At 40.7% G+C, this 27,422-nt stretch overlaps 1 protein-coding gene across 1 annotated transcript in view; it reads left to right on the top strand.

The window, feature by feature from the left end:
- Positions 1-27,422, top strand: part of HECW1 (HECT, C2 and WW domain containing E3 ubiquitin protein ligase 1) — a 283,590-nt gene that overhangs the window by 117,312 nt on the left and 138,856 nt on the right. Inside the window, exon 4 of the mRNA XM_065398899.1 lies at positions 14,403-14,478. Coding sequence (XP_065254971.1) covers positions 14,403-14,478 — 76 coding nt within the window. The remainder of the gene's footprint in view (positions 1-14,402; positions 14,479-27,422) is intronic.

Here is a 27,422-nt window from a genome sequence, read left to right as displayed (position 1 = left end):
ATTGGAAAGCAGTGCTCAGGGTTTAGAAACTTTGGTAAGAAAACAGTCGATGCTGATAGGAAAAGCCTACAAATAGGAAGCATAGCTGCTTCTTTAAAAGGAACCTCCATGGGCTTCTTGAAATGGGACAAACGGTGTCTTATCCATCTGGTGTGTCTGTAAAAATATGTGAATGTTAGAGTAGAAACTGTAAGTATGAAGAAGGGCAGCTTTAATTACCAGCTGGTAGAAAACATAAAAGGAAAATACAGATTTTTCTTCTTCAGAGTTTTCCTCAGTAGTGGCATTTGTTGGAAGATTATGCTTGTGTTGTCCTCCAGGTCTGTATGAGCTATTACGGAAGATTGTAAGACATTTGGAAGGAGCAAGGTTATCAGTTCTGTCTCCTTTTATCAAACTAGATTCTACAGTCTCCCTGGTCTCCTCAAGTCTGATTAAGGTAGGGATCTGGGTGAAAGCAAATTGGTTATGACTCACCCAGTCAAGATGGGTGTATTAATATTTGGAGGAATGCAGTTAGAAGAATAAGCAGAAGTGATGTCTGCATCATTGATTGGCCTGCTTTTTCCCATAATGCTGTGCAGCATTAAAGGAGTATTGTGTCCATTGTTCCTCCTAGGGTATTCGGTAGCAGTAGTGGCCTATCATGCCTTTCCTCTACAGCTCACCAGCAGCCTGTGATCATTTCTCACTAATATGGACGTTAGTCATCCACATCTTTATCCCCTCCGTGCTAGACTAAAGTAATGTGGTGTTCCTATACCTGCTCTTGAAGACTGGCAAGAAGCTCCAACTGGTGCATAATGCAATTTCCTGCCTCCGTAATGGGGCGCTTCTTTGTGATAACATAGTGTCTGCCCTCCAGTCTCTGCTTTGATACTTCTGGCCACTTTGGGGTTCAAAGGGAAGAGATATTGGTGGTAATTTTTAGCCCCTGAAAGATCTGTGTCCAGTTACCTGAAGATGACCTCTAACCATCACCAGTTCTGGCCAGTAAGCACTTGTTGGCAGTTCCTGGGACTGAACTCACCAGGACTGACTGCAAGGTGTTCTCACCCAAAGGTCCCTTCTTTTGGAGTGTGACAAGCTGATCCCTGTCATGGATTTCCCCTCCCACCGAATTTTGAATGGATTTACAGCAGTGTAACAGAGCGCAAAATTTGTCCCTGAATATCTAAATCAATGTGTGTTTAGTATGGCCTGTACTGGTATCTGAGGCCCCAAGAGTTCAGCATCAAACTTTTGTTCTGTACAAGCCACCGCGTGGGCCAGTATTTTAACCTTCTGCTGTTCAAACCCTGGGCCTGATTCCCCCTGTCTTATGCCTTGGGGAGTCGTTGTCGCCAGTGCAAAGTGGGTGTAAAATACTAACAAACCAGCGTGGCAACATTTTATTGTACACTTGTTTTGTACAGCTGTGCAGGTCTACTCCAGGGAAAGGCAGTAAGAAAATAGATCCTATTCAGCTTAAAACCCTATCACTGCCTCTGGAATTCTACATATAGCTTCTACTGTCCATAGATGTGACCAGGTTGCCCCTCTTTTTCTTGGCCCATATTAGACCCTGACGTGTCATATACTTTTACTCTTCCCTCATTTTTATGCCAAGTTACATCTGAATGACTGCAGGATGGGTTTTTTCGTATGAGTTAATCTGCTCCTCACATGATGTAATTTAGAGGGTTAATGACTACCGTACAGCAACTGGAGGTAAAGCCACTGTAGGTGTTTAGCCAAACATGGTGTTAATTGAAGAAGGAGAATGGGCTTGGTGGGTAAGTCACTGGGTTGAGTCTCAGAAGACCTGCTTTCTGTATGGCCTTGAGCAAGTCAGATGGCTAACTTGTCATAGCCCTTAGTTGGCCACACAGGAGACTAAGGGGACGTTAGATCCCTTTCACATCTCTGCTCAGCTTGCAACTGGCTGTGGGAAGGGGAGGCAGCAGGGAATGGAAGGAGCCAGGTCTCCTCCCTCCCCTTGCACTTGCCAGCCATGCCACGCTGGACAGGTGCACAATGAAGAGTAAACAGCTCCATGGACCATCACAATCTAGCCATTAATCTATGAGAAAAAGGGATAATAATTCTTCAATACTGCCTAGTAGTTTTGAGAGGATACATTCATTTATATATGTGAAGTGCTCAGACTATGGTGCTGAGTGCCAGAGAAAATCCTATGAATAAAATAATAAATAAATTAGTTATCAGATAGATGCAAATATGGGTTAGAGAGGATATAGAAGGAGGATTTGTTGTGGCCAAATGGATAGTGTGTGACTTTGAGCGCTGTAACTTTTTTCTTTTCTTATCTTGTCTTTGTCACACCTGAAGTCACAAGACTCTGTTAGTGATGTCATAATCATCTCCACAGCAAAAAATTGTGGTATCGCCCTGGATTGTAACATTAAGTGGCAGATAAATCGCAGAACCTCCTAATAAACCAAAATCCCCTTTTCATGTAAACATCGCCAGTAATAACAATTAAAAACCAAACACACATACATAAACACCAGGGAGAGAAAAATATAGAAAGTATATAAATCTATAAGTTGAATCCTTTTCTGTGTAGAATATGTTTCCAGGGTTTCCACAACACCTCAGCAGCACTTCAATGTAAATATCTACTTTACCTCTGAAGGCCAAGATAGTTAACTAATTTCGGCCAAAACAAGGAAAATATATTGCCACCCACCTGAATAGATCAGGGCATGTGAAAGCCCATTTCTGAACATAATGCAGTCACTTCGTAAAGTGGCCTGCAAAAAGTGGGAGGTCTGTTATAATCTGGGAGCAGCAACTTTGGTTAGACAGTGCTTGAAATGTGCCTTTCAGTGATCCAGCTTGATTAAAACAATTAGTTGTTTTTGTGTATGGTTATTTTGGCATGGGTTTTGCTGACTATATGACCCCTTTCAACCCACCCTCCATCCTGAGCACAGAATGCAGTTGAGAAATAGCCTTTACCCAATGAATTGGTCAAACATTATTAATTTACAGAGTCCTTCTCCACATGTATTATGATCTTATTATTATCAGTAAGACAGCAGACTTAAAAATGACAATGCAAGTACTCAACTTAGATTTAAAACAAGAATGAGAAAATTGCAGCAGCAATAACAGAACCCACAAATGTCATGAAGAGGAATTTCTGACATTAGCTATAGCTAGACACTGGTTTAAATCAGAAGCTCCTTTAAATGATCAAAAAGAAGAAAAACCAATTGACCCGAGAAGTTGCATTTACAGTCTATGAAGACAGTCTATGGAGACAGGCAGAATTATTGGCTGTGAGCAATTGCCCATTAGCCCTATCTTACCCTCCAGCTTTTTCAAACCATGGGCTTGATCCTCCTCTAATGGAAGTCAATGGCAAAACTCCCACTGACTTCAGCAGCAGTGGGCACCATGTTAGCATATTCCCGGAGAATACGTTTTAATAAACAATTATTGATATTAAAGAGTTCTTGCTAAAACTGGTTGAAAACAGTGTGTAGATGTGGCCCAATGGCCTCTTTGCTTTATGGACCAGATGCTGCCTTGCATTAAGGCAGGTTTACACTGCATTCCTGATGTAAAGCTGCCCTTAAGCCAGGATAGTTAGCCCCAGGGGCCCTCTACTGTACAGTGGCATCCTTGGATAGCCTAGAGCTCCTACTTCCCTGCAACTGGGAAAGGGGATCCCTGTGCATTGGTAGTCCTTGGATGACCTGTTGGGTTTGTCAGCAACTGGCACAAGATGGAGCACCCTTTGAAGTGTTCTGACTTGTGCTGGGAGACTGTCTCAGTGCAGAGTAGCCAGAATCGAGGAGTCCGAAAGGTGGCTTAGAGCTGCCTTTGAATCCCTCATTGCCAGCTACTCCAAGAGCTCCTTGTCCTGAGTGGAGGATCTGGTTTACAAATATAACTACTCCAGTGCACAGTTGTCTGGCGTGGTTAGGGCCATTCCTGGTCTAACACGCTTTTTTTTTCTTGATAGTGAGGATGGAACAATGTAATTATGAAACTGTGACAGGAAACTTTGCTAAAGCCTGTGTTATAAAATGGTGTTAGCAGTGGTAGGTCCCTTTAAAATTCTAAGGAATAACAAAATTTTATAAACACAATTATACATATATCATTTAAAAAATCTGCCTGCAACATTTTTCTAAACTACAGACCCTATCCAGCAAGCTTCTCTGCTGACCCCTGTGTGGAGCACCATTGACTTCATGGGGGTCTGTATAGGCACAAGGGTACACATGAATAGAGTAGCTTGTAGTATGTGGCAAGCACCTTTTTTGTATGTACCACAGAAAATAGTCCACTAGAAAGTTTGCTTCATATCCAGAAAACAGTGCAGTTTTTTTAGAAACAATGAAGTGATCCACCCAGGAAGCACAACCACAGCCTTCTATGTGTTCATAGGTATTCTCAGTACTTAATTTGTGCCAGGGCTTGGCAGTTCAGAGCCCCAGCTCCTCTGGGCTTGGCAGTTCAGAGCCCCGGTATCTCTGGGCTTGGCAGTTCAGAGCCCCGGTATCTCTGGGCTTGGCAGTTCAGAGCCCCGGCTTCCCCATCAGTTATGAAAGTAAAAAAAATTGCTCGAGCCCCGACACCTCTTTCATTACAAATTAAGCACTGGGTATTCTTGTGTATTTCTATATAATAATACATAGATTTCAGGTTTCAAAGAAGGAAGGAAAGATCAAGGTCTGTGGTTAAAGATTTTTCTTAGGCTGCTGAAGTATGGTTGGAGTCTGTTAAGAGAACTGCGGACACCTTATAAAAAGCTGAACAGTTTATAGCTTGGAGGCAAAAGATGTTGAACTCCATGGGAAACATTACCTCAGTTCTGTTTTAATTTAAAGTGGTGCCCATAATTTCCTGCTTTTAGCTGCTAGTTACGCTGAAATTCCATTCTTTCCTCCCAGGGTAGACTGAGAAATGTAAAATACTTTCATCTTGGAGACTGAGTTGTGCGTGCCTCTCTGTGCAGGCAACCATTTAATTCCCTGCTGTCGTGAACCAGTCAATCAGCTGTCTTCTACAGGACTTTAATGATGATGCTAAACAGCAATTGTGTCCTGTAATTAGGCTGGCTTTGAGGGTTCATAATTAGGCAGATATCTGGTGAAAGAATTAATAAAATTATCATGGTAAATTAGGGTTTGAGAAAGAGGAGGTTTTGGAAACAAAGATCTTCCCTCTTCTGAAAACAGAACTTACTTAAATAAAATCTGACACCAGAAGCAGCAGGCTCAGCCCTTTGGAGTCAGGGAAGGAGTGCCACATGTCAGTAAACAATATGTTCTTTCTCTGACTGAGCAGGGGCATTGGTGAGGGCTAGTCTTCCAAAGCTAGAAAGGTGATGTCCACAACATAGAGCCTGGAGTGGGGTTGGGAATCAAAGCAAGGAAAAATTGTGAGTGTATGTGGTAATGGTCCTTCTGGGTGTTGAACTGGTTGTGGAGAACTACTAGAGAAGGAAACCTTACCTAATATAGAAGTTGGCTCTGTAGTATTTTGGATCGCCTAATGGAACAGTATTACAGTGCCAGCACAGCAGCTTAGCAAGCCAGCAGGATAAGTGGACTATGTTCCGTTCAAGAGATGGATTAATTCCATTGACGGGTAACAGAGAAAGGGTTATAGCTGAATCATTGCCACTAATTAGGGATAGATTTTCAAAATGGCGCAGGGGATTATAGCCATAATACTTTCAATGACTTTGGGAGTCCTGAAGCAAACCCCCCCCCACACACACCCCATTTGCTTCTTTCAGAATTCACCCCTCAGTTCCCATGGCTCTAGCTTGACAGGTAAGGAAGAAAGAAAACATTTATCCAGTCCACCTTGTTTTCCAATAACATACCTTTTAAAAAAAAACCTGGAGGGGACGAAAGTATCAACCATTTGCAGGAGACCTACTAATAGGAAATTAACTCTGAAGAGTTAGCCACAAGCTGACGTTTGAACTCATAGAGACTGAGGCTACGTCTACACTACGGGGGGGGATCGATTTCAGATACGCAAATTCAGCTACGCGAATAGTTTAGCTGAATTCGACGTATCTGATCCGACTTACCCCGCTGTGAGGACGGCGGCAAATCGACCGCCGCGGCTCCCCCATCGATGGCGCTTACTCCTACATGGGCTGGTGAAGTACGCGCGTCGATTCGGGGATCGATTTTCTACCGCCGATCCGGGCGGGTAGTGAAGACCAGCCCTAAGTCTTCTTACTTTCTTTTATCCTGGAAAGACCTCTTCACACCTGGTCTCCATATGATACTGTGTACACTACTCTGTTAATTTCAAAAGTTCAGTGAAATTAGCAAGGGAAAAATAAAAGAAGGCAGAACAAATGGATTACGGGAGGGAAGTCAGGCAAGGAACTTTATTGATTCCTGTACACTTTATTGATTACAACACAGCTCTGTTAAAATAACAGTAATGGTCTGACTTAGACTGATATCAATAAAGAAATTCACAGTGAAGTCTGGCACTCTGCCTTTATCTCACTCTTCTGTGCCTGTGCATTGTCAGGCTTTCAAAACAGCCAGTGATCGTCCATCCCAGATGAACTGTTAGATCCAAATAGAAACTGGTGAGCAGAGGACAAAGTGCCATTTCCAGCTCCTTCCTTTTCTGTGTCCATTTAATTCAGACTCTTAAGCTTAGCTTTATTTATTTCATTTTAAATTTGTGAGCCAATTTTATGCTCTTGAAAAGTGGAGAAAGATAGCACAAGCGGGAACCAAGCATAGTGCAGGCTGCCGTTGGGCAGGTTTCCCCCTTACCCAGCAGTGCCAATAATACATCTCAACCCTCACCTGCCATCACACATTTTATTTCTTGTTTTCTTTTGGAGATGTGTAAATTGGGATTGAGTTAAGACTACCAAATGCACTTTTTACTTGTGACAAAAATTAGGATTTGGGTGTGAAAATCAAGTTATTGTAATTATCACTTTTGTAACTAGTTTTTGGCTCTTAAGGCACAGAACTGTTTTATGAAAAGAGTAAGCAGATCATAGATTTACTGTTGTAATTTCTTGTGCTATATTGAAGTTGAATACTTTGATATAGTCTTAAAACACTACTGCATAGCTTGAAACAGAGACTCCTGAAAATATGCGTCCAGAAATATTGAGCTATGTGACAGACCAATGTAAATGGTGACCACTATATGTAGCAGTCTTACTATATATACACAACAGACTGCCTCCATCCAGACACTACAATTGTCAGAAGGAATCAAACTTGGAATCACCAAGTTTAACACCAAAACTACATCTCTCTTCCACTTGAGCTAAAACAGTTTCTTTAGCTGCATGTAACTAGGGGCCAAATATGTTTCTCTAGAGAGATATGTATATTACACACTGATAAGCTATGCCATACAGTTTCCTTTAGAGTCATTATGGCCTGTGGTGTGAGTGTGTAGGAAAAATATTATGCCGTGTTATTTTGTAGTTCTGGATGTATATGTGTATATATAGATATAGTCATGTTTCAAATAAATATTAATCCTACTGCATGCCAATGGGTCTTTTAGAATTACTATGATGGCCACACAATATACAAAATATAGGCCATGTCTACACTACCGGCTAAATCGGCACTGTAGCGATCGATGCAGTCGTGTCGATTTAGTGGGTCTGGTGAAGACACGCTAAGTCAATGGGAGAGCGCTCTCCTGTAGATGTCTGTACTCCACCTCCCTGAGAGGCAGAAGCTATGTCGATGGGAGAGCGTCTCCGGTTGACATAACGCGGTGTAGACACTGATGTAAGTCATCCTAGGTTACGTCGACTTCAGTTATGTAATTTACATGACTGAACTAGCGTAACTTAGATCGATTTACAGTGTTAGTGTAGACCAGCCCATACTAAAAGCAGTGTGGGAAATACTATAGGGAGATGCTGTTATCAGTGTGTGGGATGAAAATGGAAAACTTTTCTTCAGTTTACACTGCTAATACCATATTTCTAACCATGAGGGCCTATCCCACAAGGATCTGTAAAGAGGTATTTTAGAAAGCTTTTGAAGTCTGTAATTAGGAGCTCAGTTCAGTAGCCCTTACTCAGACAATACTCCCATTGATGTAATTTGAATTTTTTTCTCAGTAAGAGCTGAAAGATTGGGCCCTAATGTGATAGACCAGGAGTTTACAGAATTTGGTTACATGGAAGAATAATATTAGGAAAGTATTTAATGTATTTTTAGCTTCATTGCATCTCCTAACTCCCATCTGCTCTCTTTCTCTCTCAGCTAGAATAATGGAGAACAAAAACTAAGGACTTGGCCCCTGACCTTTTAAAATTATTACTCTCTGCAGGCCATATCTATGCTATCTATTTAATCAAACTTCAATGCGCCCATCACTGTAGTTTCTAGATATGTTGGATAAATTTTTCCAAAGTATTTAAGTACCATTTTAAAAAGTGCTCCAGGGCCACATTTTCAAAGGTATTCAGACATCTAGTGGGGTTTTCAAAAGCACTAAGGTGCCTAATTCCCACTGATTAGAATGAGAATTAGGCACCTAGGCACTTTTGAAAATCCCTCTGGGTGCCTCGCTGCATCTTTAGATGTCTACATACCTTTAAAAAATCTGGCCCTAAGTCATTAAGAAGTTTAGGTCCCATAGAAACTCAGTGGGACTTAGGCTCCTTAGAGCCAGATTTTTAGGGTATTTAGACATTTAGATTTAAAAATGTGGCCCATAGTAACTTAGGCTCCTAAGTGACTTAGGTGCTTTTGAAAACTATTTCCTATATCTAAAATATTTCTCTAAGATAGAGTGAGCTGGCAGGTGGCTATGGGACACATTTTTGGACTCATCAGGTTTTATTTGTCACTTTGAGACATCTTGATTTAAAACAATTGCCTTGAAAACCAGTTGCACAATTTGTCCATGTGCATACTTATGTATGGAGGAAATGACACACAGACCCAAAAGAGTAGCCTACAAGCATTGCCTGCTGTTGCCGTTTGGGTCTGGTGAATCCGTATTAGGGATTCAACAGGATGGGGAGAAAAGGGATTGGCTTCTCACAAGAGTCATTCATGGATCTTTGTGAAATGGTTTCCAGGCCACATCTGGATTTTATTCTCTACAGCTCAGTTGAGTTCAGAAACCAGATCTGAGAACTTTTGCAGCTGCTGTAGTTTAAATAGCCACTTACAATGTTGTCCAATAATATGCCCTTAAGAGGAAAATTCATAATTCATAAAATTCAGCAATATTTCCCATTGAGTTTTGTATCCTCTAAATGAGCTGACAGATCTGTGCAAATGCAAAACAGTATCACACACAATCATAAGCAAGAAATGTGGTTCCACCTCCATCTTCAATATATTCATAGCAGATTATTAATGTCTAAGAAGAACTACAGAGGCACCAGAGAGAATCTGGCCATAGAATCATAGAAATGTAGGGCTGGAAGGAACCTGGAGAGGTCATCTAGTCCAGCCTCCTGTGCCGAGGCAGGATCAAGTACACCTAGACCATCCCTGACAGATGTTTGTCCAAACTGTTCTTTAAAAACCTCCAATGATGGGGATTTCACAGCCTCCCTCGGAAGCCTGTTCCAAAGCTTAATTTCCCTTATAGTTAGAAAGTTTTTCCTTAGATCTAACCAAAATCTCTCTTGCTGCAGATTAAGCCCATTACTTCTTGTCCTACCTTCAGTGGACAAGGAGAACAATTCATCACAGTCCTCATTATAACAGCCGCTAATATATTGGAAAACTGGTATCAGGTCCTCCCGCCCCTCTCAGTCTTCTTTTCCCAAGACTGAACATACCCAGTTTTTTTTAATCTTTCCTCATAGGTCAAATTTTGTAAACCTTTTATCATTTTTGTTGCTCTCCTCTGGACTCTCTCCAATTTGTCCACATCTTTACTAAAGTGTGGCATGCAGAAATTGGACATAGAACTCCAGCTGAGGCCTCACCAGTGCCACGAAGAGTGGGACAATTACCTTTGTGTGTCTTACATACAACAGCCCTCTTAATACACTCCAGAATAATATTAACCTTTTTTACAATTGCATCATATTACTGACATCTTCAATTTGTGATCCACTATAACCCCCAGATCCTTTTCAGCAGTACTACCAGCTAGCCAGTTAATTCCCATTTTGTATTTTGCATTTAACTTTTCTTTCTTTCTGCCATAGCAGTACGAAACAGTGAACCTGAGCCAAAGCAATGATTAAAAAATATTGTTAATGTTTTTTAACCTCAAAATTTTGACTGACCTTGGAATGTTTTACTTGTTGGTTTTCAGTTCCCGAGATGCCCAGTTTAGTCCTCTGAAAACATAACCTTCAGTCAGACAGAAATGCAAACAAGAAGAACATGACTTGCCAAACAATTGAGAAAAGAGCACTTGTGTGCACAGCTTTGTTTATGTAAGCAGCTAAATCAAGTCATGCTTTGGATTAGGTTTTTTCTCTCCATTCTCACTTCTTGAAAGATCTACTTAAAAAAAAAAAAGTATTCCTCCCACCTTCCTAGTACTTTTTTCAATGTATATCTATGTGATACTAAACAATTCATATCGGGTGGTATTTATCCCATGTGCAGAGGCCAGCATGAAGACTATGCAACACCTAAAGACCACAAAATAGTCCTTTTATTGTCCCTGCACAGAGGGGTGGATATCACCCATTTAGAAAAAAATGTTCAGGTTCATTTAAAATGTCTTGACAGATGAGAAGGTAAACTATATCAAAATGACTGTTGTACCAAATCTCAGAAGTTTATATTGGGATAAACTATGGAGTATATAATTCATTTATATAGTACTACTGTTTCTTAGATATAATTTTCATATTGTTGCTCATTTAGTTCTGATAAGTGAGGGCCTGTTCCTGCAAACAGTCACACATGTGAGTAGTTCTACTGAACTCATTGGGACTATTCATGCGAGTAATATTACTCTCATAAGTATGTGTTTGCAGATTGGGATCTAAATGTATCAGTGTGTGAATATACTGTATTTTCTGACCTTTTAAAAAAATCCTTGGACATCACAATTAATTTCTTTCTTTCATGACCCTGGAAAATATGAGATGATCAAAAGGAAATATTATGTTTATTGCATGTCTAACATGCCCCAGTCTAGCAAAATACACCTCAGTGCAAATGCTTTTTTTTTCTATTGAAATTTTGTATTGGGAAATGACACATAGTGAATGGAGAAGTTGATAGTGATGAGTATAAGTCAGCAATTAGGAAATGCAGACAATTGATAAGGGAAGCTAAAGGTATCAGTGAGAAATCTGTGTCCAGAAAGATTATGGACAATAAGAAGAAAATATTTAAATATATCAGGAACAAACAAAATCCTAACAATGGTATGGGTCCAATACTAGATAAGGATGACAAAATTGTCTATCACAGGGGCCAGCAACCTTCGGCACTTGGCCCATCAGTGTAATCCACTGGCGGGCCGCCAGACATTTTGTTTATGTTGACCGTCCACGTGCCGAAGGTTGCCGACCCCGGTCTATCATGATGCAGAGAAGGCAGAAGCATTCATTAAATATTTCTGTTCTGTATGTAGAAAGAAGCAGGATGATGTATTCATATTTTACAGAGATAATGAAATACCTTCATTCCACCAATAACTAGAGAGGATGTTAAACAGCAACTAAAAAACTTAAACTTTTTAGAATCTGTGGGACCACATAACTTGCACACAAGAGTATTCAAAGAATTGTCTGAGAAGCTCTTGGAATCATTAATGTTAATTTTTAACAAATCTTGGAACACTGGGGAAGTTCCAGATGATTGTGGGGGGAAGCCTAATGTTGTGCCTATATTTGAGGGTAAACACGATAAGACGAATAACTATTGGCTGGTTTGTCTGACACTGATCCTGGGAAGGCTGTTATGGGATGCAATGAGTGAAGAATTGAAGGAAGATGTCATAATTAATGCAAATAAAAATGGTTTTATGAAAATTAGATCTTGTCAAACAAGCTTGGCATCATTTTTGATGAGATTACGTCTTTGGTTGACAAAGGTAACTCTGTTGTCCTAATATACTTAGTCAAATGCATGACAGAAGTCTTAGACCCACATGATATTTGATAAGAAAAAAAAAGGACTATCCAAAATCAATGTAGCCTATCTTTAATGGATTTAAAAACTGGTTTAACTGATAGATATGTAAAAGTAATTGTAAATGGATAATTGTCATCCAGTGGGGGTGTTTCTAGTAGGGTCCCTCAGGGATGTATTCTCAGCCCTGTATTATTCAATATCTTTATCAGTGATGTGGAAGAAAATATAAAATCAATTCAAATTTGCAGCTGACACAAAAATTGGTGAAATGCTAAATAATGATTGGGACAAGTCAGTTACATAGACCAACTTAGATCGCTTGGTAAGGTGCACTCATTCAAACAGCATGAGTTGTAACACAGATAAATGGAAGGCCATACATCAAAGAAAATAAAAGGGAAATGGTAACCTAGAATGTAGTGACACTGGAAAGGACTTAGCGGTCACACTAGATAACCAGCCCAAACATGAGCTCCCAATGCAATGTGGTAGGATCATCAAGTAGGAGTAGGGTGGGGTATCACAGCATTAGCGAGACCATTTACTGGAATAATGTGTCCAGTTCTAGTATTCATATATCAGGAAGGATGTTGAAAAATTGGAAAGCATTCAGAAAAGGGCTACAAGAAAGATGTGGTTTGGAAAACATGCATGATAGTGAGAGAGTTAAAAGTTTCCATTTATCCAAGAGAAGGTTAAAAATATGACTTGATCATGGTCTGCAAGTATTTTCATGGGGAAGATATTTCTGATAGTCAGTTCTTTAATCTAGTAGAAAATGGCATAATAAAAGCCTGGGTTTGGAAGCTGAAGCTAGACAAATTCAGACTAGAAATAAGATGCAAACTTTTAACAGTGAGTGTAACTAAGCAATGGAACACCTTACCTAGGGATGTGATGGATTCTTCACCACTTGAGATGTCTAAATCAAGTCTGGATGTCTTTCTAAAAGATATGCTAGAGCTCAAATAGAAGTTATGGGCTACATGCAGAAATTACTGAGTACGGTTCTAAGGCCTGTGTTGTTCAAGAGGTTAGACTAGATTATTATAATGGTCCCTTCTAGCCTTAAAATCTATGACTCACTTCACTCCGATTCCCGGTATGTCTCTGGAGGAAGGTGAAGGAGCTAGATGGTGTGTGGAACATGCTCCTGCCACTGCGCTGAATACCATTCCAAGGGCTGAAGCCATTTAAGGGGGAGTAGATACCATTCTGAAGATCAAAGGAGAAGTGGCCCGGTGGCCCAACCTGCTAGCAGCTCCACTTCCAGTGGGCCATCCTGCTAGCAGCTCAACTCCACCATCTGCTCTACTTGTCTGTCAGTGGGCCCACGTCTCCCAGTTTTTTCAGCTCATATTTAAAGACCTCCAGTCAGCAGATTGATTCCCCATGCACATATCTTCCTCCTGTGCTTTCCATAGCTTGATCCAGAAAGAGATGGTAAAGGATTTATTTTCTTTGCTGTGACAATGTCCCCGTTTTTAGCACCAGCTGGCAAACTACTCTGTTGTGCCCTGAGCATAAAGTCAGCAACAGAGCAATTCCCTTCTCACTTGCCACTGACACACTTCAAGCAAATACAATCTTTTAAAATTAAAACAGGAGCAGTTCAGGTTCGTGAAGAAAAACCCACTATTGTCTAAAATGTATAGATGGGGTTGAGAAGGAGAGAGTTATTCCCACATTCAAATCAGCGGTGTGCAAGAAACATGCTGATCCTGGCCAAAAGTCAAGCCCAACAGGGCCCACTTTTTAAAGATTCTGTCTATTAAACAAGCTCAAATGATCATATACTGTAGCTCTTGCTTCTTCAGACTTCCCCTGTACATTTGTCACCGCAATATTTCATAATTGCTACTTTTTTCATGGGATTAATAATCATGTTTTATGTAACCCGTAAATGTAAATACAGGTTCCTGGCAGTCAGCTGGAGAGTCACTAGAATAACTGAACTACAGAGATTTACATTTCATTTTGTTGAGCTCAGAATTTGCTATTAAAATGAGGGGCAACATAACCATCCTTATGAGCTGCATTCATTTTTTGTTTAATAAGCAATTACTGTTTACAGATATTCCACTGAGGAAGTACTCTTTTTATTAACACAAAACACATATAAGATTACAGTAATTTCTTCCATAGTTTTTCATTTCCGTGAAAAGGAGCTCCCTTGTGGCTGGTTTCGTACTTTACTGGTAAAATTTTTTTGACCGATAGTTTCCTAATGAAGGCATGTAATTGATTCTCAGTTGATGACGACAGCAGGAATAACAGTTATTAAGTCAGTTTTCTGTTCAAGAATCATTGGAGACAGCTATCTCACCATTTTCCTTCTTCCAGCAGATTTTTAAAAGCATCACCAGTGAAGATCCGGTCCAGGGTCAAGGAAGTCGGAGACTGATCAGTTTTTCACTCTCAGGTATGTCTTTGCTTGAATGCATAAAGCTATGAGACCAGAGGGTAGGACTGGAGATTTTTAAACCATGAAACAACCCCAATAGACCGTTTAGACGTAGCTTTGAAACTTTGAGGGCCAAAGGTTTAAAGAAGAGAGGCACAGGTTCACCTGGAAAACATGCATACAGGTGTACCTGTAATTGAAAGCAATTTTACGTCTGTAAAGTGGGGGTAATAATACTGACCTCCTTTGTAAAGCTGATTGAGAGCTACAGATAAAAAATGCTAAATAAGAGTGAAGTATTATTATTAATTGCATGTGCAAAAGGGCAGTAAGGTGTCCAGCTATCCATTTGTACTTGCAGTTACTTAAACTTACATGCATAATTGTGGCAACTGCCTATACAGGCCCCAGTTCAGGAAAGCATCCCTTTTCATGATAGCACGTACCCACGTGATTAACTTTATGCTTATCCTTAAAGTCTGTTGAAGTCAATGGGACTTCAGCACATCCTTAACTTTAAGCACATGTTTCAGCGCTTCTCTGAATCGGGCCCACAGATGTGCGTAAACAGGAGCTTGTGCATGCTTGTCCTTTGAGCTCACAGAGGCTTCTACTTTTCTAAATTTGCCCTTAGATATTAGTACGCCTTCATCTTGACTATCATTCCTGTTTAAAAATTATTATTAGTAGAGTGTTGTGGTAGTGTCTAAGAATCCCAGTCATGGACCAGTACCCCATTGTGCTAGGCGCTGTACAAATCCAGAACAAAAAGACAGCCCCCGCCCCAAAAAGCTTGCAGTCTAAGTAAAACTATAAAAAAAACAAAACAGGACTCTACATTTTAGAGGAATTAAGTAATGTAAGTAGATAAATAAAAAAAAATACCATAAAACTAACATCCTGGAGCCAAATCCCAGAAACTGCCATACTGGATCAGCCCATCTAGCCCAACGTATCCTGCCTGCTGCAGTAGATAGTACTAGATGCTTCAGAGAAACCCTATAGTGGACAATTATGGACTACCTTCCCACAGGGAAAGATTCTTCCTAATCCCATGTAGTTTGTGGTTTATATGTCCCTTATTTTGTATCCTATCTGGGTAGATTTTAAATGTTTATCCAATCCATGAACATTTACTCAGGCTAACTTTCATTTAAGTCAGTGAGAGTTTGCCTGAGAAAGTACTGAATAAAAACGGAATAATAATCATTGAGTTCAGCGGAAGTTAGCCTGACCAAATGTTCCCAGATAGGATAAACACTTATAACAGATACAAACTCTCATGTTTCAGGACATTAGCCAACCACTAACTATTTGAGATCAGAAAGAAATGGGAATTTGAGTTACTTCAGTGGGAATTTTTCTCAGTATTCACTTATTTAGGGGATCAAAATTTGGTCCTATGAGAGGTTACCTCAAGCCTTAACTGTTCAACAATAACACCAACAGTTATGGCTTTTGTGGCTTTTTAATCTTTTATGTGATTATATTAGTATAATTATTGAATGTTTTAAAAATTTAAAAGAAATATTAGGGGCCTATTTACTTAGACTTAATATAATCTATTTTAAAACTCCAACGCAACTCTGTAATTAGCTTTCAAAATAAAATAATCATGACTTTTCCACCTCTCTGAGAGGAATGTCACACTTCAGATTATAGACAGCTGTAAGTGTCTGAGTTCTTTGTCATGTTGGGTGCAGAAAGACGACATGCACTCAGGTTCTCATAATGAAACAGCCACTTCATTAGAAGGCAGTTCATGGTCCAGTGACAGCATAACATATTTGCTGAAGGCACTTTGGCCTATTCTGCTGGTTGATGGATAGATTTTACTGTCACGAGGTTTGTGTGAGATTCCACCTCTATTTTTCCTTTCTTAATTTCAGCCTATCACTCCTAGTTATAAGTCTGTGCATCACGTTCAATAATTTTTCTCAAGCTTTAATCTTTGCACACTTTGATACTTATACACTGTTTACAGGGTTTTCTATGGCACCAATGACCATAATATTTAGCATCTCACAAACATTAATGAATTTATCCTCATAACCGCCTTGTGAGGTAGAGAAGTATTATTACCCCCATTTTACAGAGATTAAGGACCAGATACTCAGACGGTATAAATCAGCACAATTCATTGAAAATCAATAAAAATTGTTTAGACTCCTAAAACACTTAGGGCACTTATGAAAATTTTAGCCAGAAGCGGCAAAATTGGCAGATGATACAAAATTACACAAGATAGTTAAGTCCAAAACTGACTGCAAAGAGTTACAAAGGGATCTCACAAAACTGGGTGACTGGGCAACAAAATGGCAATTGAAATTCAGTGTTGATCAGAGCAAAGTAATGCACACACTGGAAAACATAATCCCAACTATACCTACAAAATGGTGGGGTCTAAACTAGCTGTTACCACTCAAGAAAGAGATCTTGGAGTCATTGTGGATAGTTCTCTGAACACATCCATTCAGTGTACAGCAGCAGTCAAAAAAGCTAACAGTGTTAGGAACCATTATGAAAGGGATAGATTAATAAGGTATAAAATATCATAATTCCACTATATAAATCCATAGTACACCCACATCTTGAATACTGTGTGCTGCTCTGGTCTCCCCAGCTCAAACAAAATATATTAGAATTGGAAAAGTTTCAGAAAAGGGCAACAAAAATGATGAGGGTTATGGAACAGCTTCCATAAGAGGAGAGATTAATAAGACTGGGACTATTCATTTTTAAAAAGAGACATTTAATGGGGGATATGATAGAGGTGTATAGAACCATGAATGGTGTGGAGAAAGTGAACAAAGAAGTGTTATTTACCCCTTCATATAACACAAGAACCAGCGGTCACCCAATTAAATTAATAGGCAGCAGGTTTAAACAAAGAAAAGGAAGTACTTCTTGACACAGTGCACACTCAGCCTGTGGAACTCATTGTCAGCAGATGTTGTGAAGGCCAAAAGTGTAACTGAGTTAAAAAAAGAATTAGATAAGTTTATGGAGGCTAGGTGCATCAATGGCTATTACCCAAGATACTCAGGGATGCAACCCCATGCTCTGGGTGTCCCTCAACCTCTGACTGCCAGAAGCTGGGAGTGGACGACAGGGGATGGATCACTTGTTATTTTCTCTGTTCTGTTCAGTCTCTCTGAAGCATCTGACACTGGCCACTGTCATAAAACAGTATAGTAAACTAGATGGACCATTGGTCTGACCCAGTATGGCCATTACTAAGTTCTTATGTAATCAAATGCTTAACCAAAATCCACGTATACTACAGTTTGAGATTTTCAGAACAGTCTTTGTATGAGATTTGGGTGACCAATTTTAGTGGGAATTAGGTATCCAAATCCCTTAGGCACCTATGAAAAATCTCAGCCTATATTTACTATATTTCATTTATTCACTAATTTTGTAACACACACACACCCCTCCCAACCCCAATCAAACTAAGCTGTTAGGATGTATTCTTTATAAACGCAAGCTGTTTACTGCTCAGGAGTCTATTACCTTTCCAGAGTTTCTGCTGGGATGGAAGTGACTTTCCATCACCTCCAAAACAGGTTTGTGCTTCCAAGGCACAGCCCAAGATTCATAGACTGTAAGGCCAGAAGGGACTGTTAAATCATCTAGACTTCTGTATAACAGAGTCCGGAGAATTTCACTCAGGTACCCTGTGCTGAGCCCAATAACTTGTATTTGACTAAAACATGTTTTCCAGAAAGCCACCCAGTCTTGATTTGAAGACCTCCAGAGATGGTAGTTTGTTCCAGTGGTTAATCAGCCTCACTGTTAGAATATTCAGACTAATTGTTCCACTTTCTCTTGTATTTTTTTCTCACTGAAGACAATTAAAAAGTTCTGTCTTGCAGCCATTTCTGAATAATTAATTTATTCTCATTTCATTTATTAATAGACCTGCATTTTCATTAGTACTACTTCTGCCTCTTCCCCTATATAAATAAAAAGCTCTTCTAATTCTCCTTAGTGCCCTTGGCTATCATGAATTCATTTACCCCTCCCCCCCTTTTTTTTTTCTGTCCTTAATATTTTCCCTGCAAGCCTGCTATCACTGGATTCTTGTTTGCTTACCTCTCCACTTTTCTACTTTTTAAAATCTCAGGTCTTTAAACGCCTCCTTGTGCAGCCACTCTGGCCAATTCTTATTTCATGGATTTTTGTTTTTTAAGAGGAACTGGAGTCTGTTCATAGATTCATAGATTTTGAGGCCAGATGGGACCATTATAACAATTTAGTCTGACCTCCTGCATAACACAGGCCATACAGCCTGACCCAGTAGTTCTTGCATACCCCGTTGGCCCTTATATATAGGATCTTTTAGGATTCCTTTGCCTTATTCTGCACTCTTGGATTTTAATACTTTCTGTCACTTTACCTTCCTCATAAGATTTCCTAATGCCTTAATATTTGCTCTCTTGACATCAACAATACAGCTGCACCACTGAACCCTTTCTTTACTATGCTGAGTTCAAGAACCTCATACCTGCACTCAGAGCTTGTCTATACAGCAAGCTAATGTATGGCAAGCTGAGGTGTGAGGTACAGCACACAGGCTTATTGCACACTAACTAGCCAAGTGAACCCTGAGACTGTGCACTAAACATTTCCTAGTGTGGTTTGGTCTACTGCTGTTTGAAATACTGTAACCCACACACCTCCTGGGTGTTGTGTTCTGTCTCATCTAGTGGCACCGAGACCACTTAGAGAAAGAGGTTAATGAATCTGCTCTACAGCCTAAGCTAACAACCAAATGGCTTTTAGCTCATGCAGTAGAGGCTCATGCACTAAGCTCCAGAGGTCCCAGGTCTGTTGGCATTACAATCCCAATAGATCAAAGTGCACTGCAGAACTTTTAGTGTATGGTGGCAGGGTCCACACGGCGCGTTAGAGTGTGCCACAGTAACATGGGATTAGGAAAATGCACACTAATTCTGCTCAAGCTAGAGTGTTAAAAATAGCAGTGTGGCCACAGCAGCACAAGCAGTGGTTCAGGCTAGTCGCCTGAGTATGTACCGAGGGGGTTGGGTGGGATTATACTCGGGCAGCTATCCCAAGTTGCCACCCATGCTGCCGCTGCCACACTGTTATATTTTAGTGTGCTAGCGCCAGTAGCTCTACTGCGTGTCTGTTTAGAAGGGCACTTCCCAGCATGGATAACTGCTATGTAGACATACCCTAAGTGCGTAGCAAGCTTGCGTGCTGTAGATTTACACTCTGGCTTGCTACACGCTAAGTCTCTATGTAGTCAAGCCACAGCAGATCTGCTAAACTTTTACAAATGTTCTGTGTTTGCTCAGCTGAGAGGCAAGACCCACACAGAGGCTTTTGAATCGTTAAAAAGCAGAGTCAGGGCTCAAATATGTTTTTCAAATTAAAAATGGTGGTGTTAAGGATTAGAATTCCAAACTATGGTCTCATGGATTGACAAATGACCATGGTGACAGCAAGTTGATTCTGTTATTGCCTTCACAGGATATCATATTATGTACCCAATGGCAAAAGTTATCACTGTCCAAAAGTAACCTCCGCAGCATGGGGCAGGGGTCGTTTGCTGGAGGATTCTCTGCGACTTGAAGTCTTTAAATCATGATTTGGGGACTTCAACAGCTGAGTCAAGGGAGAGAATTATTCCAGGAGTGGGTGGGTCAGCTTTTGGGGCCTGCATCATGCGGGAGATCAGACTAGATGATCATAATGGTCCCTTCTGACCTTAAAGTCTATGAGTCTATGAGTAAGAATTCAATTGATTATGAATTTTTTCCATTAATTTAAAAAAAAAAGTATCCAGAGGTGAGAAGAGCATGATTTCCCTCTCTTCCCTATTACCATTCCCCCCTGCCTGACTACCTAAGCTTTTCACCTTTGCTACCCTCTCCTCTCCCCACAGTATCTTACTGATTCCTTCTTCTCCTTTTACTTACCTGCTTTTTCTGCATGTGTTTAATCTCTGATGAATTATTAGCAGCTTCATCCATGCTTTGGGATCATTCATTCTCCAGAATTGTTTGTATAACTACTAGGGTGATCCCTTTAAAGAGTCGTGGCAGTTGAGAGCTGGATACTGGGGCAGTTCTGGGCCATGCCAATTCCCATTGCCTTGCTCAGCAATCTTCCTCAGAGCTGGAATTTTCTTTTCCACAAATAGCTTTGTAATTTCCTGAGAGAGAATGACTCCAACGGGTGGAGAAATGTAGTCCCTAAGGAGAGCTTTAATGAATTATAGGTTGAATTATAGTACATACTGTTCCATTGACCTGGCCATGCTTGTGCAGAATCTTTGAAGTGGTGTTAACTAGTTTATAATTTCCAGTTGTAAATGAAAGTATATAGAATTGAAAGACTCTGTTCTCCCTCTCTACCTGGATTCCCTCCTGCTTCCCCCTGTCATTTTCCCAAGTCTTGGCCTGATATTTTCAAATTGATTGATGTGCATAATGTCTTTTATAGAAAAGTATGATTTATGAATAACCATAAACTGATATATGGTATATTAATGTAACTTCTAATGGGTTGAATAATTTTTTTTAAAAAAGCATAGATGAGTTATTGTTAACTTCATTTCTCCAGACTCCCAACAAATGCATAAGAACATAAGAATGGCCATACTGGGTCAGACCAATTTTCCATCTAGCTCAGTATCCTGTCTTCCAACAGTGGCCAATGCCAGGTGTTTCAGAGGGATTGAACAGAACAGACAATCATTGAGTGACTCATCATCTGCTGTCTACTCCTAGCTTCTGGCAGTCAGAGGCGAGGGACAACCAGAGCATGGGGTTGCATCCCTGACCATCTTGGCTAATAGCCATTGATGGGCCTATCCTCCACGAATTTATCTCATTCTTTTTTGAACCCTGTTATAGTTTTGGCCTTCACAACATCCCCGGCAACGAATTCCACAGGTTAACTGTGTGTTGTGTGAAGTAGTCCTTTTGTTTGTTTTAAACCTGCTGCCTGTTAATTTTATTGGATGACCCCTGGGTCTTGTGTTATGTGAAGAAGTAAATAACACTTCCTTATTTACTTTCTCCACACCATTCCCGATTTTATTGACCTCTGTTATATCCCCTCTTACTGGTCTCTTTTCCAAGCTGAAAAGTCACAATTTATTTTTAAATTTTTACTTGTATGGAATCTGTTCCATACCCTTAATCATTTTTGTTGCCCTTTTCTGTACCTTTTCCAGTTCTAAATATCTCTTTTGAGATGGGGTAACCAGAACTGCACATAGTATTCAAAGTTGGGCGTACCATGGATTTATATAGTGACATTATCCCTTTCCTAATGGTTCCTAGCATTTTGTTTGCTTGTTTTACTGCTGCTTCAGATTGAGCAGATATTTTCAGAGAACTATCTACAATTACTTCAACATCTCTTTCTTGAGTGGTACCAGCTAATTTAGAACCCATTATTTTGTATGTATAGTTGGGATTATATTTTCCAGTGTGCTTACTTTACATTCATCAACATTGAATTTTGTCTGCCATTTTGTTGCCCAGTCACCAAGTTTAGTGATTCTTCCCAGTCAGCTTTGGACTTAACAATCTTGAGTAGTTTTTATCACCTGTATATTTTGCCACCTCACTGTTTACCTCTTTTTCCAGATCATTGATGAATATGTTGAACAGCACCGGTCCCAGTACAGATCCCTGGGGGACACCACTATTTACCTCTCTTCTTTCTGAAAACTGGCCATTTATTCCTACCCTTTGTTTCCTATCTTTCAACCAGTTACTGATCCATGAGAGGACCTTCCCTCTTATCCCATAACTGCTTACTTTGCTTAATAGCCTTTGGTTAAGGACCTTATCAAAAGCTTTCTGAAAGTCCAAGTACACTGTATGTTGGTTGACCCTCTGAAAGAATTCTGATAGATTGATGGGGCATGATTTCCCTTTGGAAAACCAGTGTTTACTCTTTCTCAACAAATCGTGTTAATCTATCTGTCTCATAATTCTGTTCTTTATTATAGTTTCAACCAATTTGTCTGATACTGAAGTTAGGCCTGTAACTGGTAAATGCATTATAAAACTGTGCTGTACTGCGGTATAAATCTAAGCCTTCTGTAATTCATTGATTTAACCAAAGGATTAGACCCAATTATTCCTAAACCATCACTTAATAAATATTCAGTGAGAATATTTTCAGAACCATTTTGATTAGAGGGAAATATTTCCATTTGGGAAAGCATAATGGATTCGGATACTATGCTTCTATAGATATGATAGAAAGGACCACCAAGTGCTAACACACTAGTAGGAACTTGCCTGAGTTTTTGGATTGTTTCCTGAGCCTTTCATAGGAAAATTACACTTCTCACAAATATTGCATGTCCCATTGCAAATAAAATAGGAATCTGTCAGGTATCTACCAGTGCCCAGATAATTTTCTGCAGATCTTCCCTATTGTATTTTTTGATGACTGTAAGAACTTTGTGGGGAGATGTGATAATAATGTTGGAATATCTGTCCCTTAAGCAGCTGATTGTGCAACCCTTATTTACATGAATATCATATGGAAGTCATGGGGACTACATGCATAAGGATTATCTATTTATCAAGGTTGTGATATGGCTACCATCATTAAGCACTTACATGAGTGAGGATTGCAGGATCAGGCCCTGACACAGCCATGAAGACTGCTCAGGACTATAAATAGAGAGGATCAGGGAAACAATGTTTTCTGCCCATCATACATGTTACATAAGTCTTATATAAGAAGCAAAAAAGTGCTCAGATTGATGTGCTGTCAGATCAAAGGTAGGGTCTGGTCCTCAAATTATTAAGGTGCCTTCATTCTATCTTGTGTCAGCCACTGCTTCTCTCACAGACTTAGTTGTATTCACTGTATCGTTCCTCCATGCTTCCATTAACCTAGTGCAGGGTTCATATAATAGTAAGGAAAAAGAACTCTTCAAAATTGTAGGACTGATTCTCCATTCCATTCCACTGCTTTTGTGGTGGTTTGAAGCCATGAATTTTAGTGCAGTTACACCACTATAAAACTGGCATACCAGAGGAAGAACCAGGCCCTGTATTTGGTGAGAGTTAAAATATAGTTAACCTAATAGTCGGTACTTCCACAGCAAAGAGAGAAATAGCATCACACACACAAAGACAAGGTGCAGTTGTTCACCGAACCCAATCCCAGGCCTACAACCCCTCTGTGACCTTTGCATGGAATGTTGGGGCCACTAGTGCCATGTAAACAGACCCTCTGACTATTGCAACTTCCCAACATTGACACAAGCGTAGGGTTACCATACATCCGGTTTTTCCCGGACATGTCCGGCTTTTCAGCAATCAAATCCCCGTCCGGGGGGAATAGCCGAGCGCTACCGGCTTCGGGCAGCCCCCATGCCTCCGGACCCTGCGCCGCCGGAGCCCGGGAGGGGAAGTGCCCGGCTGGGGGCGCAGGATCCGGAGGCATGGGGGCTGCCCGAAGCCCAAGCGCTACTGGCTTCACGGTTTGCCGGGCAGCCTCCAGACCCTGCGCCCCCGGCTGGGCGCTTCCCCTCCCGGGCTCCAGCTGCGCTGGGCAAGCGCCGGCCGGGGGCGCAGGGTCTGGGGGCTGCCCGGAAAACCGTGAAGCCGGTAGCGCTCCGGCAGCCCTTTCCCCGTGGCTGGGAGTGGGAGGGAGGAGGGGGCGGAGTTAGGGCAGGGAAGGGGCGGAGTTAGGGTGGGGGTGGGGAAATGGGCGGGGCCAGGGCCCGTGGAGGGTCCTCTTTTTTTATTTAATAGATATGGTAACCCTACACAAGCGCCTCTTCCCTTCTGTTAAAGGTTTATAAGCTCTCCCTGTTTAATGCTGACTCAGGGAAGCATGGAGTACCACAGAACAACTTCTTTTTTCATGTGGAAATAGCAACATTTACAAGTTGATAGAAAGGTCTGAAATCCATTACAGGGCTTCAGGCGATGCAGAGTGCAACTTTGCTATACATCCTGGGAATGTAAAGATTGGGCACTGATTCGCAATGAGCTCAATGGTTTGGAGGTCTCTGTATTTGCACTGTGTTGAATCCTTGCTACTCCGTTTGCGCATCAAGTGCACACATCTTCCATGTAATGCCCTAATACAGTTGGTTGTCCACTATCTTAGGCAGAGTAGGAAATCAGGTGGTTCAATGATGAGATCATCTATGATATGCTTGGTAAATGCCAGGGTCTGCCCACTGCATCTGCCAGGTGTCTTCTCGGTTGAAGTTGGATGACAGACTTGCTTCTCCAGCTGCCCAGAATGGTTGGCGGGACATAAGGCAAGTGTGAGACAGGTGAACAAGGTTGTCATGGAGCAGGAGCTTTTGGTTAGCGAGAGCTTTCTTGTACTCGCACATCATAGCCACCTCTAACTGTATGGTTGGAGGAGGGATGTTTTTGAGGACTGGAAGCCAATGCAGCAAAGTGGATTTCAGGGTGCCAGTTACAAGTCTGATAGCCGCATTTAGCAGGATAGCGATGAGGTCTGTGTATAAGTTTCTTCCCTAGAAAGCTGTGCAGTACTTGGCTGTGGAATAAACTAAAGCCACTGTTGCCATTCATAGTATTCGAGCAGCGCAACCCCAGCTAGAACCTGCTTGCTTTTGGAAGATATTATTGTGACTCTTTGTTTTATGGGTCACCTGTTTCAGATGTTGATAGATAAGGTTGCAATGAAGAGTGACTTCTAGGTTGCCGGGGTTAGGATTGTGGGCGATTGCCTTGCCATAGAAGTTTATGTTCAGCATCCTCTTAGCTTCAGAATTGCTGAGATGGAAAGCTGACAACACCATTTTTGATGGATTGGGTTTGAGTTGCCAGGACCGAAAATAGTTTTCCATCTTCTTCTGATCAGCATTAAGGGTGTCTTCAGTTTTGCTGGATGTTGCGGCCTGTGTCGTTAGTGACAGATCATCAGTATAAATGAGCTTATGTATAAGTTAAAAAGGGATGGTGCAAGTACTGATCCTTGTGGAAGGCCATTGTGCAACCTCCACTTTTTACAAACCTGATTTATAGATGGACACGGAACTTTCTTCTTTGAAGGCATTGACCTAGTGAGTTGAAATGTCTGGCCGGATTGAAGCAGGTTGGATAGCTTCAGCTCTAGGCCCTTGTGCCAGACAGTGCCATAGGCTGATGACAAGCCAATAAAAGCTACGGCCATTTTAATCTTCCACTGAAAGCTGGCCTCAATATGTGTGCCACAGAACTAACTTATGTGCACTAAAACTTCAGAATTACCACTGCTGAACAAAGGGCTTTTCAAAAAAGATTTTTTTTCCATGTTGAAGTGCCATATCATGCAACTTTCCCCAATACATGACATTGAGAAACAAACTATCCCATATAGTGCCTGGCTGAATTGTTCCACTTGTACTTGGACAAGTATCTGGAAGATTATTAATGAAAGCTGATTTGTTTTTTTTAAATACTGAGTACTATGGTCTCCATAGTTTATTCCAGGTAATAGAATTAGACTGGAGGGTCATTATAGTTACCTGCTCATAAAGAACAATGAGCAGGTAACTATAATATCAAGTGCTAGATATTTTCATTCCTATCTGTCACTAACCCATATCATTGGATAACAACACGGGCAATCTTTTCTCTAAGGGAAAAATGTAGAAACATATACAGCAATAAATATTTCTGTTTGAGAGTCTTTTGAGGAGACATCAGAGAAAACAAAATCAGTTCTCAGAGGCTTTTCTCATACTTTCTCATCCTGTGGCTTACATTACTAGCCTCATTCTGTTATTCTGCTCCGGCCCTGTCCTCAGCATCCCTTTTTCAATCATGGTTTGGGCTTTCCTGGAATGTACTGCTGACAGTGCAGTATTCACTGCAAAACCAGTTGATCATAATGGACTTCAGCAGAATTGGGAGCCAGACTTCATTTGAAAGGTGTTTTGTACATAAGAACCTCACACTCAGGAGGGGCAGTCTATACAAGCTTCCCATTTTTTTAAACCTTTGTACAACATAAGGTTTACAGTCTGAACCAAAACATTTTATGTGTGTAATGGTGCTACTAAGAGCATGACAGCACACACTCTCACAGAAGTACTTTCTAGCGGAGTCTTCTTTCTCTTAAGCTGTTTTGTATTTGATTAAGAGTATTTGACAGATGTGAGAATGGGATTATTAAAATACAGCATGTTTATAATGCTCACATGTGCGACACCTTTTGAAATCTCTGCCTGATGAGCTGAGTATCCCAGGTGCAGAGGAGCACACAGTTCAGGCAGAGACATCCCTTAGGGATACATTTATTAAAGGGGGAACTCTATATCCTATTAAAGGGAAAAGGAAAGAAGTTGGTAAAGTACAGACAGGCGCTAGTGAGGAACAGTCCAACAAAATAGAGTCACATTTAAATATAACACATGAAGGCAAGCAATAAATATTGACAAAATGTACAAGCGCTATATACAAATGCTAGAAGTCTAAATACTAAGATGGATGAACTAGATAGAGTGCCTGGTATTAAATGGGAATATTAATATAATAGGCATCACGAAAACTTGGTGGAATGAAGATAATCAAATGGATGTGGTAAAACCAGGCAGCAGGTTTAATACAAACAAGATAAAGTACTTCTTCACACAATTAACCTGTGGAACTCATTCTTATAGGATGTTGTGAAGGCCAAAAGTATAACTGGGTTCAAAAAAGAACTAGATAAGTTCATGGAGGATAGGTCCATCAATGGCTATTAGTCAAGATGGTCAGGGATGCAACTCCATGCTCAGGGCAGCCCTAAACCTCTGACTGTCAGAAGTGGGAGGGGGAAGATGGGTAGATCTCTCCAAAATTGCCCTGTTCTGTAACCCCCTGAAGCTCCATGGCCACTATCTGACACAGGATACTGAGCTAGATGGACCATTGGTCTGACCCACAATGGCAATTATGTCCTTAAAAACAACCACAACAAAATTATTTACTCTTTCACTTGGG

Source organism: Emys orbicularis, chromosome 2, assembly GCF_028017835.1.
Source record: "Emys orbicularis isolate rEmyOrb1 chromosome 2, rEmyOrb1.hap1, whole genome shotgun sequence".
In the NCBI taxonomy this organism is placed as follows: domain Eukaryota; kingdom Metazoa; phylum Chordata; order Testudines; family Emydidae; genus Emys; species Emys orbicularis.
Note: the sequence above shows the minus strand (reverse complement) of the source record. Positions and strands in the feature narration are given on the sequence as shown.